This window comes from Rhinoraja longicauda, chromosome 5 (genome assembly GCF_053455715.1).
Source record: "Rhinoraja longicauda isolate Sanriku21f chromosome 5, sRhiLon1.1, whole genome shotgun sequence".
NCBI classification, from domain to species: Eukaryota; Metazoa; Chordata; class Chondrichthyes; order Rajiformes; family Arhynchobatidae; genus Rhinoraja; species Rhinoraja longicauda.
Window position 1 is genome coordinate 74,326,810 of NC_135957.1, and position 12,694 is coordinate 74,339,503.

The window sequence follows — 12,694 nt, forward strand, 5'->3', positions numbered from 1 at the left end:
CTAACCTACACACTAGGGACAATTTGCAGGAGCCAATTGACCTACAAACCTGTACGTCTTTGGAATGTGGGAGGAAACTGGAGCAGCCAGAGAAAACCCACGAGGTCACAGAAAAAAGGTACAGGCAGTACCCATAGTCAGGATCAAACCCGGGTATCTGGCGCAGTAAGGCAGCAACTCTACCTCTGCACCACTGTGCCGCCATTCTCTTTCCTTTGCTTCTTTCATGGGCTTTTACTTGTTTCTTTTTTGCCACCTCCAATATATCTTTTTTTTCCCCATATTATTGTGATCTTTAAATGATCATCAAATATTCAGAACTTTGTTCTAAAACACTAGATAATTTAGTCGCAGTAAGTAAGTAACGTTAATGTGCAGGGATCACTGGTCGGTGTCGACTCGGTGGGCCGAAGGGCCTGTTTCCGCGCTGTATCTCTAAACTAAACTAAACTAAAGATGCATAAAGCTCGTTAGTTACAAATAAAGTATTTTAAGAGAACTGTACTCTTATCTGAGGATTTTAAAGCTGGAATCTACATATGAAGCCAACTCTAAATTCCACATTCTGTGGAAAATCTCACAATTTTTGTCAGAATGCCCAATGTGTCAAAGTCTCAGTTCGGACAAAATTAGCGTTATTTTCTGTTTACTGCATTGAAATGTGGAACTTGGAACGGGGACAAGTTCTAGCGCTCAGAGCGCAAATAATGCGTGATTTCTTTCCTTTTCCTTTGCTTGCACAGTGAAGTTGGATTTAAGAGGGCTTTACCTGTGAATCAGAAGTAATTGTGGAGAACTGTTGGTGGAGCTCCAGGAGTTGAATGAGCTCTGGAGATTGTTTGGCTTCCTCCGCTGCCTTAATGATATAATAATCGGGCTTTTGAGCAAAAGCAGTGGCAGCCTCCTTTGAGGAGAAGGCGTAATATTTTTCTTGATATTTAAGAATCCCAATAGCTGGATTGCCTTGGGAAAAAAAAGAAAAAAAGTTTATTTAAAGTCATTTCTACACAATGCTTGAAATTAAATTCCCCAGCTTCTACTTGTGGCATGGTGGCGCAGCAGTAGAGTTGCTGAATATGATAATTTTTTTTAATCATAGCTGCCTAACATGAACAATAGCAATGAAAAAGTACCAAATTTCCTTTAGGAAAATTTAAAAAATGGAACGTTTAGAAAATAAATTATATTAAATATAAAATTACTTCTATTAAAATGTTTTGTTGCTCAAAAAGCTCTGAACTCAAAATCATTAGTATCATTGGACAGTACCAATGGACCTTAAATGCTTCTCAACTGGACATGAAAGCAACAGGAAAAAACATCGATTTTTGCTTTTATGTAGCTCAGGAAGCCAAAAAGTAGGATTTTCAGGTTATTTATGCTCTTGGAATGGTACGTAGCACATAGAGAGGAGAAGATCGAGAAAATAACAGTGTTGAAAAATTAAAGTTTAACTTCCTGAGGACAAACTCAGCAGTCAATTCTAGTCACATAACTAAGATCAAAGGCTTTTCAGGTGGGAGGCAAAAGACACAGAGCCAGCTGCTATAGTTCCACCACAGAAAGAAGTTCATGCCATTTATCACATGTCGGTACACATATTTGTTTTGCAGGCTTGGAATGGGGAGTAGAACAGCAAAGAAAGACAACATTAAAAAATTCAAAAAGAACATTTAAAATAACCTATCCAGAGGTATCAAAAGTAGCTCTTCTTTTTGAGTTACAGTTAAAGAAGTGGATAGTCAAGGGTAACATAAGCTCTGTAAAAAACGATTGAATGTAATAACGATAAAATTGTTGAATAATTACTTGGCTACAGTATTCACTGCCAAAGAAAACGCATTCCTTAGAAGGTAATCATTAATCAAGTTTAAGTAAGCAATAAAACCTTATTAGAGAAAATAACAGCAGTAAAGATGGACAAACGTCACTACCACCCAGGATTTAATCTTCCAAAACTCTCTCAATTCTGGAGTTATTCCTTTAGATTGTAAAATTCGATATTTAAGTGCATTGTTCAAGGAAGTTTACAAAGAGAAAACAGAAAATTGTGGATCTATGAGTCAAGCATCTGTTTAGGGGTGGCATGGCAGCACAGTGATAGAGTTGCTGCCTTACAGCGCCAAAGACCCGGGTTCAATCCTGACTGCGGGTGCTGGCGGTACGGAGTTTGTTCATTCTCCGTGTGACCCTGTGGGTTTTCCCCGGGTGCTCCGGTTTCCTTCCACACTCCAAAGACGTACAGGTTTGTAGGTCAATTGACTTTGGTAAAAATTGTAAATTGTCCCTAGTGTGTGGGATAGTGCTAGTGTACAGCGATCACTGGTCGGCACAGACTCGGTGGGCTGAAGGGGTCTGTTTCTGCGCTGTATCTCCCAACTAAACTAAATCGGTTATGGGAAGCTGTTAGAAATCCATAATTAATTCCAGTTCCTTGCTTCTTCAATAAAAGACTGATCTGTCTATATACCTTTGAGAAGGAGACCATGCCTTGCACTGAGTGCATAGGCACAGAATCCTCGATACTGCACGGTCAGTTGTTGGCAAACTAGGGTGATGTCTGGAAAGATCCACTCACGATTCTTGATGTCTGATGGATTTATTTTTTCGCCTGCACAGCAAAACAACGGGAGTTAGTCAGAGTAAGCATTTGTCACATATTGTTAAATTAATGCCCTCATTTCATGAAGATAGTGGTACAGGTTTTTCTAGTCATGTTCCTAAATAAGGTGGAGAAGACCTACCCACCGATGTAATGTAACATTAGTCATAAAGTCAGAGAGTCTGACAGCGTGGAAACAGGCCCTTCGGCCCAACTTAACCCATCACTAGTCCCACCTGCCTGCGTTTGGCCCATATCCCTCCAAACCTGTCCTATCCATGTACCTGTCCAATTGTTTCTTAAACATTGTAATAGTCCCTGCCTCAACGACCTCCTCTGGCACCTCGTTTCATACATCCACCACCCTTTGTGTGAAAAAGTTACCCCTCAGATTCCTAATAAATCTTTCTCCCTTCACCTTAAACCTATGTACTCTGGTTCTCGATTCCCCTATTCTGCGCAAGAGGACTAGGGACGTCTCATTTTCTGCCCAGCCTGTTCACCCGTAATATTAACTCAGTTTTTCTCTCCAGCGATACTGTCAGAACGGCCAAGGATTCCCAGCAATTTCTGTCCAGATTTACTGCATTCGCATTTGGTGTTTCGTTTTTTAACCTATTGGTTACCTTCAAAAATATAAAAATGTTAAACTTATTTGTAAAAAATATCTTGAAACCAGAAAGTGATCAGCTCTTCTATCAGAAAGACGAAGTTAGCTGTATTAAGGTATTAAATCTGAAGAAGGGTCTCGACCCAGAAAGGTCACCCATCTCTCCAGGGATGCTGCCTGTCCGCTGTTACTCCAAACTTTTGTGCCTATATTGTATTAAAGTGGGGATATGTGTTGTGTACAACCCTTTACACTTATCAATTCTTTTGTCTCGCACCTTCTGCTTTTTCATTTCTCACCTTTGTCCAACCATCTATCGCCCCTCACGTGTGTTCACCTATTACCTGCTAGATATTGTTCTGCCCCTCCTCTCTTCAAGCATTTCCCCCCCCCCCCTCTTAAATCAGTCTGAAGAGGGGTCCCGACCCGAAATGCCACCTTGTTCTCCAGAGATGCTGCTTGACCTGCTGAGTTACTCCAGCATTTTTGGGGATTTTTTTTGTAAACCAGCATCTGTAGTTCCTTGTTTCCACCATGTACCCTGGCCACCCATATCAAGCCCGCCGAGTCCTGACAATATATTCAAGGATTCCATAAGTTTTGACAAGTAAGTACAAGTCTTTGGGCTGAGATCAATGTTCAGATTAGTTGTTCCAGTTTTTTTTGTCAATCTGAGCGTACCGTATCTAACCACATGTGCTTACAGGTCCCAAAATCTTTGCCATTATGTGCATTTCAACACAGTGGAATATAAGAACATAAAAAATAGGAAAAGGTAGCTCTGGGCCCTCGGGCTTGTCCCCATTCAATACGATCATGGCCTATTTACCCCAGGCCTCAACTCCTCCTCTGTGCCCATGCCCGTATCAATCAGTATAACAATTTATCAACTTCCACTGAGTCATAGAGCTTCACAGCATAGAAACAGGCCCTTTGGCCCACCAGGTTCCCGCCATCCAAGTTGGCATTCTGTGCTTGTCCCATCTGCCTGCACTTGGCCCATAACCCTCTAAATCCTGTCTATCCATGCATCCGTCCAAATGTCTTTTAAAAATGATTATAGTTACCACTTCAAAAGCTTTCACTGCTAGTTCATTCCAGATTCGGACTACCCTCTAAATGAAAAAGTTACCCCTGAAGACCCTCTTAAATCTCTAGTCCCTCCTAAAGTATATTTCCTCCAGTTTCAGAATACTCTACCTTGGGAAAAAGACTACACTTCTGAAGATCGACCCTCTGGGATAATGAATTCCGTATATTCACTAGCCTTTGTGAAATGAAATTTCTACACACCTCACTTTTAAATAGCTGGTCCCTTTTGTTGTAACAATGTTCCCTCCTTTGAGACTTGTGAAACCATTTCAACCTCTCCGCATCATGTCCCTTTCTAATCTTAAAATTTTCCATAAGGTCACCCCTCATTCTCCTAAATTCCAAACAATATACACCCAACCTGTGTATCCTCACAATGGAAGTCCTCTTTATATCCATATGACTGCATCTGAATAACTACATTGTTAATTTAGTTAAGGGGAGCAAAACTACACACAGCTCCCTACCTGTGGTCTCACAAAACCTTCCTATTTCTAAATTCCCAACTCCTTTGCAATGAAGGCCAAAGTGCTATTTGCCTTTGTGCAGTTTGACTCGCTGCATTTGCCTGCTAACATATTTGCTTCACACACACAAGAACACCCGGATCCTGTTTTCGCCCACTCATTCAATCTAACTATAATCCCTTGGCAATCACAATATAATGGAGGAGAGCAACCAGAACAAACAAAGGTGGCATCTACAACTTAGCTTGAGTTTGAGTTGAGTTTAGTTTATTGTCACATGTACCGAGGTACCGTGAAAAGCTTTTGTTGTGTGCTAACCAATCAGCGGAAAGATAATTACATGATTACAATAGAGCCATGAAACTGTGTAGAGATGCAGGGAATAATGTTTAGTGCACGATAAACTTCAGTAAAGCCCAATCAAAGATAGTCCGAGAGTCTCCAAAGAGGTAGTCGCTCAGGACCCGCTCTCTGGTGTTGTCGGATGGTTCAGTTGCTTGATAACAGCTGGGAAGAAACTGTCCCTGAATCTGAACTTGTGCATTTTCACACAATGCCTATTGGGAGACGGGAGAAGAGGAAGTGGCCGGGGTGCGACTCATCCTTGATTATGGTGGTGGCCTTACTGAGGTAGCGTGAGATGTAAATGGAGTCAATGGAAGGGAGGTTGGTTTGTTCGTGACGATCTGGGCTGAGCCCACAATTCTCTGCAATTTCTTGCAGTCTTGGATGGAGATGTTCCCAAACCATGCTGTGCTGATGCATCCCGATAAAATGTTTTCTACATGAGTAGCGTCAGTAGAAGTGCTCGAACCATTTTTTTTAAAAAACTGTACTCATTATGTGATGATGTATATATAGTACGATTAAGGGCAAAAGTTGGGTTTGATAAGAAGTTAAAAGAATGAGAATGGTTTTACAATTGTTGAAGTAAATCAACAGTGCCATCTTTAGGCAGCTGCAGTCACTAACACTGTAAGAGAGTCATTTTAACCAGAGGCTCCTAATGGAAAATGAACCCAATTTGCATAGCTTCCTGTTTACATGAACCTCCTATCAAAGCCAATGAAGAGGGGTGTGAAATGGATGCCTGATTCAGTTTAATTATTCCCAATAATGTCAATTTTATCCAGGGCAGTGTTGATATTTCTTGATATTATTGCATTAAGAACCAGTCACAGATTGTTGTAAAAGGGATGTCGCAACATGTTCCTATTAGTAATTCTTAACATTGTTTGCCTGCGAAAGAAAATATGATTCATTAAGATTCTTTAAATCTGCAATCCTGACCACTTGGCTCCCTGACCCTTGGGATCAAATTCCAAATCTGCTTAACTGCAAAAGGAAGCCCCAAAATGGGAGCTCAAGTTTGCAAAATCTGGCAAAGTTCTTCTCGCTTTCCAACACACAAGATACGTCAGACATACCTGATACTTCACTTAGTCTCTGCGCATCTGTTTTCACATCAGCTCCTTCTAGCAAGGGCCCAATGACACCCTCTGGAAAGAGTTGTGAATGGGTTCCCATGTACGGATCTAGGTTGGTTAACAAGTTGCTGAAGACGCTGAGCAGCACCATCTCATCTTGGAAATTGCTCCACAGGTTGGAGAGAGAAATAAAATGAGGCTGGCAAAATAAACAGAAATCACAGTCATAGAGTCATACGGCACGGAAGCAGGTCTTTCAGCCCAACTCGTCCAAGTAACTTAATTGATGTACACGCATAAGTCAATGGAATACAAAATGCTGGAGTAACTCATTGGATCAGGCAGCATCTCTGGGGGACATGGACAGGTGACGTTTCAGTTCAGACTGATCTGTCTGTCAGAGAACAGAAGTCAGAGAGTCATAGAGTTCTACAGCGCGGAAGCAGGCCGTTCAGCCCAACTCGTCCATGCCGACCAAGATTCCCTGTCAAAGCTAATATTGCCTGTATTTGGTCCACATCCAGTTAAACCGTTTCTATCCATGCACCTGTCCAAGTCACATATAAAATGCACAATATTATAGCAAAATAGTTTAGGTTACTGGACAGAGGCCTGGACGATTGATCCAGAAGCATGAGCTTGAAACCCACTATGATATCTGGTGAAAGCAAAATTGAAAAATTAAATCAGTCTGGAATTAAAAGGAAGTATCAGTAACTGGAATATCATACAAACCCATCTGGTTCTTTAGTGTCCCCAGGTAAAATAAATCTCCCAACTTTTTGTGGTCATGTTCTCCTGGATCAAACCAATTGGTTTGATAAAAATATTACAATTATTTGTAAAAAGCATCTTGAAACTAAAACCAGGAAGTGAATAGAAATGAAAGAGTCAACGTGCTGGAGTATCTCTGCAGGTCAGGCAGCATCTCTGGAGAAACATGGATAGGCAATGTTTTGGGTTGGGATCCTTCTTCAGGGATTCTTTTAATCCTTCGCTTTAAAATGGCAACACAAAAGCTATCCAACTTTCAAGGAAGACAGTGATGCACGTCACAAAGTTCCGTAAGACTTTCAACCAGAGAAACAAACCTGATGAGGACAATACCTACATAAACTTGTGCAGTGGGTACTGCTGCCTTTGACTTAACCACAGTGTTCAACTGTTCCATCTCCTTGGTGAATTGCTCCTGGAGCTTTGCAACCTGTTTAGCACATGTGGTGATTTCAGCCTGCATAGGAAAAAATGAATGGTTTCAATGGTTTATTGTCACGCGTACCAGATACAGTGAAATACATTTTCTGCACACAGCTCAGCAAGACTGTCCCCCTACATGAGCACAATCACCCCAGTCAACACACAATGTACAGAACAGCCCACTGAGTCCATATGTAAGAGGCTCCATTTTGGCGCCATGTTAACAGTCCCAGCTGTAGTTGGCCACAAAGGCCCATTGCAGCCGCCACCTCCATTCCAATCATCCCACGATCTGATGTCCCTCTCCACACCTGGCCCTCTTCAGTACTTAGTCCCATTAAAAAGAAAAGCCATGACTTCTAAATAGCAACCCGTGTGTGTGTGTGTGTGTGTGTGTGTGCGCGTGTGTGTGCATGTGTGTCTAAGAGGGTGAGTGGAGTTGGGATTTTAACTGCTCCATTGGAAATAGGTGGGTGGGGGTGGTGGCCAGAGCATCCGTTAAAGTCACGAATCTGAGGGACAACCTTCTCACAAAGATGCCGGTGGGTACTTGGACAAGCTTCCAGATAAAGTGTATGAAGCACGTGGAACAATAACATTTAAAAGACACTTGGACAGGTACATGGTTAGGAAAGGTTTAGAAGGATCTAGACCAAAGGCAGACAAATGGGACTGGCTTAGATGGGACACCTTGGTCGGCATGGACGAGTTGAGCCGAAGGATTTGAACTCCATAATGTTGATTCTCCACGCTTCCTCGTATTCATCAATAAAATCAAGAGGAAAGTGCTCGTCTAGGTTTTTGACTGACTGGAACAAAGGGATATGAGCAAATTATCATCAGTGGCTGTATTTGGGTAGAAACCAATTACACAGCTGTTCTACTTAATTTCTTGTTCACCTGATGCAGCTCTGTAGGCTTTTGGTTAGGCCGCCTTTGGAGTATTGGGCAGAGTTCTGGTCGCCCCATTACAGAGAGTATGTGGGAGGCTGTGGAGAGGGTGCAGGGGACATTTACCAGAATGCTGCCTGGATTAGAGAGCTTCAGCAACAGGGGGATGTTGGATAAACTTGGATTGTTTTCTCTGGAATGTTGGAGGTTGTGGGGAGACTTGATAGAAGTATATAAAATTATGAGAGGCGTAGATAGGAACACAGTCAGAACCTTTTTCCCAGGGTGGAAATGTCCAACACTAGAGGGCACAGCTGTAGGTGAGAGGAGGAAACTTTAATGGAGATGTGCAGGGCAAGTTTTTTACACAGGGAGTGGTGGGGCCTGGAATGCACTGCCAGATGTGGTGGTGGAGGCAGATACAATAATGGCATTCAAGAGGCTTTTGGATACACACATGGAAAGTGCAGGGAATAGAGGGATATGGACTATGTGCGGGGAATAGAGGGATATGGACCATGTGCGGGGAATAGAGCGATATGGACCATGTGCATGAAGATGAGGTCAGTTTAATTTGGCATCATGCTTGCCACAACCATCGTGGGGCGAAGGGCCCATTCCTGTTTGGCACTGTTCTATATTCTATGTGTAGGAAAGAACTGCAGATGCTGGTTAAAATCAAAGGTCGACACAATATGCTGGAGTAACTCAGCGGGACAGGCAGCATCTCTGGAGAAAAGGAATGGGTGACGTTTCGGGTCGAGACTGAAGAAGGGTCTCGACCCGAAATGTCACCCATTCCTTCTCTCCAGAGATGCTGCCTGTCCCGCTGAGTTACTCCAGCATTTTGTGTCTATATTCTATGTGCTGGACAGAGAGAAGTGAATTCCTTATCTTAGATCTATACTGGTATGGGCATGCATGTATATGGGTTAGGGTGGGGTAGGGTGCGTTACGGGTCATTTGGGTGGTGGGGAATGGTATTGCAGCGGGGAGTAGATGGGAGTCTTCCTGGAATTGCACCCATTTTGGTCGTGATGGGGGTCAAACAACACATCTGGGGCAAACTATGCAAAATCATGCTTGTAATTTAGTAAATAAATTACGAAGTTATTTTAGTTGTAGCATTCTTTCCTTTTCCCGTTGAGCAATGGAAATGATAAAGTTACATGAGTAGGGTAGCAATCGTTGCTGTTGCTAAACGGGCATTATAGGAATAGCTACTAGTCGTACATGTTCAGTTCAAAGGAACTGAATTTAGGAAGTGGAGGATTTGCAGCATAAATGATACACATCATGTGTTTCATCTCCTCACTAATTGGAGTATTTGAAGCACTACCATAATTAATACAGTGTAGTCTTTGCTCTCATACAAGGAAACAACCAGCAAGATCTGAGAAAAAGTAAAGAACATATAATTGTGTAGGAAGGAACTGCAGATGCAGGTTTACACTGAAGATAGACACACATGGAGGGGGGGGGGGGGGGGGCTGCCGAGAACTAAGGGGGACCCAGCCGGGGAAGAGGGGGGTTGATGAAGAAGGGATGAGTAATTTTTGTAACATTGATGGTGTCTTTGTGGCGACTCTCTGGTGTGCTTTGTATGCAAAAACAAAGAATTTCACTGTACCCAGGTACACGCGACAATAAAGTATCATCATCATCATCAAAATGCTGGAGTAACTCAGCAGGTCAGGCAGCATCCCTGGAGAAAAGGAATAGGTGACCCTTTGGGTCAAGACTGCAGTCTGAAGGGTCTCAACCCGAAACATCACCCATTCCTTCTCTCCAGAGATGCTGCCTGTCCTAGAGAGTTACTCCAGTATTCTGTGTTTATCCAAGAACATATAATTTCTCTTTTTGTACAATTTATGAAAAACGAGGAATAAATATTGGCCTGGCTATTGGGGAATAAATTGCCTGCTCTCCAAATTTGTCTCACAGGAGTTTTTTCACATTCATTTTGGAGTGTTGCATGTTCCTGATTCACCCGCTGAAGCCTCTCCTCTAAGCCTCTTATTTCTCTCCCTAAACCCATGCACTCTAGTTCTCGAGACTTCTGATACGGGGCAAAGTTTCCAACTATCCATATGAATCGGATCGTTCAATTGCTTACCAAGATGATGGACAGAAATATCTCATGCTGCCTCACATTGAATAAGGCCTCCTTCAGCTTATCGTGCAACCCATCTGTTTCGTAGCACTGTTGCCGACTTTTCTCCAGCCTCTCGATAATGGCAGTGTAGTGATTAACTAATTGCTGAGTAGCTTGCAGCTCAGCGTCGACATTCTGCTTGGTTGCTGGAAGGGCTTCATTTAGAATGGCGGGCACTGTAATTGCAAATATATTTTAGACAGGCAGAAAATTAGCCTCGTTAACTAACCATGAACTGGATTTACAATTGTTGCCAACCAGATACTTTAATGAAGAATTAGGCGGAAGCAGCCCGAGAGAGCAGTTAAGAGACAGTTGAACGTTGGAGATAAATCACGAGCTCACCAAAGGATGTTAAACAAAGTTTTAATGCAAAATAAACAGAAATCAGAGAGTCACAGAGTTATACAGCGCGGAAGCAGGCCTTTCAGCCCAACTCGTCCAGGTAACTTTTAGATTTAGATTTAGAGATACAGTGCAGAAACAGGCCCTTCGGCCCACCGGGTCCCCGCCGCCCAGCGATCCCCGTACACTAACACTATCCAGGCAGCATTCTGGTAAACCTCCATGCACTCTCTCCTAAGCCTCTACATCTTTCCTGTTCCTGTAGATACAAAAGGTTTAGAAGGATATGGGTCAAACGCGGGCAGATGGGACGTGTAGATGGAGCATCTTGGTTTGCATGGGCAAGTTGGGCTGAAGGGCCTGTTTCGATGCTGTGATGTGCTATGAATGTGATTTCAAGATTGCTTTCATTTAACCATTAATAAGAATTTAGAAATTAGAGAGTCACAAAGATGTTCTAGAAACCTAGAAACATAGAAAATAGGTGCAGGAGGAGGCCATTCGGCCCTTCGAGCTAGCACCACTATTCATTGTGATCATGGCTGATCATCCACAATCAGTAATCTGTGCCAACTTCTCCCCATATCCCTTGATTCCACTAGCCCCTAGAGCTCTGAAGTGTGTTCAACAAGACTTACAGTTATCAATACCCTCGCCACCCTTCTTGCAGTTTTTGTTAAACAGTCGGATGCCAGTGACAATCATGTTGAGTTCGTTCAGTTGCCGTTCCTTGTCCTTTTTTGTGAGGACGAGAAAGGTTCCCAGTTCTGTCTGTGGAAAGACACTTTGCAGTGCAGCTACAAGAAGTTTTTTAAAAAAGATCGCAGGAGTACATCAGCAAACAGAAAGTGATTTCTTAGAATTGCAATCTGCACACGTTAGGACATCTCAATTCTCAGCAGCAGTGCATAACTTTAAGTTGACTCTCAGCTGACCTTCATCTTGGCCTCTCACAATATCACAGACTCTATATGTACATTCCATAGCACTCAGCTTCACTTTAACTAAATTTTAACCTCACCTCATTCAGATTGATGCTGAAATTCTCTTTCATTGCCTCTCGGTTGAGTGCCCCCATGTTCTCCTCACCGATCCCCAAAGTTACACAACTGAATGAATGACTAATTCAAAGCTCCCTCAATTGTATACTCTGACTGTCTTATAATCCTACCCATTGATACATCCCTAAATATATTAATTTCATTTTCTTGATTTTCAGCTGCAAGTGTTACAAGAACACTTGGGATACTAGAGACTCAAATTTGTTTCCTAGATTTGGATTGTTATCTCTGGAACTTCACGAAGGTTAAACATAGAAAATAGGTGCAGGTGGAGGCCATTTGGCCCTTCGAGCCTATCACCGCCATTCATTGTGATCATGGCTGATCATACACAATCAGTAACCCGTGCCTGCCTTTTCCCCATATCCCTTGATTCCGCTAGCCCCTAGAGCTCTATCTAACTCTCTTTTAAGTTCATCCAGTGAATTGGCCTCTCCTGCCTTTTGTGGCAGAGAATTCCACAAATTCACAACTCATCTCAGTTTTAAATGGCCTCTCCTTTATTCTCAGACTGTGGCCCCTGGTTCTGGAATCCCCCAACATTGGGAACATTTTTCCTGCATCTAGCTTGTCCAGTCCTTTTATAATTTTATACGTTTCTATAAGATCCCCTCTCATCCTGCTAAATTCCAATGAATACAAGCCCAGTCATTCCAATCTTTCCTCATATGACAGTCCCGCCATCCTGGGGATTAACCTCTTGAACCTATACTGCACTGTCTCAATAGCAAGGATGTCTTTCCTCAAATTGGGAGACCAAAACTGCACACAATACTCCAGATGAGGTCACACCCGGGCCCTGTACAACTGCAGAAGGACCTCTTTACTCCTATACTCAAATCCTCTC

At 42.6% G+C, this 12,694-nt stretch overlaps 1 protein-coding gene across 1 annotated transcript in view; it reads right to left on the reverse strand.

Moving 5' to 3' along the window:
• cfap206 (cilia and flagella associated protein 206) overlaps nt 1–12,694 on the reverse strand; it is a 30,323-nt gene that overhangs the window by 5,776 nt on the left and 11,853 nt on the right. Inside the window, exons 5-10 of the mRNA XM_078400231.1 lie at nt 11,425–11,583; nt 10,403–10,617; nt 7,310–7,429; nt 6,199–6,397; nt 2,471–2,611; nt 770–963 (exon numbers count right to left, since the gene is read on the reverse strand). Coding sequence (XP_078256357.1) covers nt 770–963; nt 2,471–2,611; nt 6,199–6,397; nt 7,310–7,429; nt 10,403–10,617; nt 11,425–11,583 — 1,028 coding nt within the window. The remainder of the gene's footprint in view (nt 1–769; nt 964–2,470; nt 2,612–6,198; nt 6,398–7,309; nt 7,430–10,402; nt 10,618–11,424; nt 11,584–12,694) is intronic.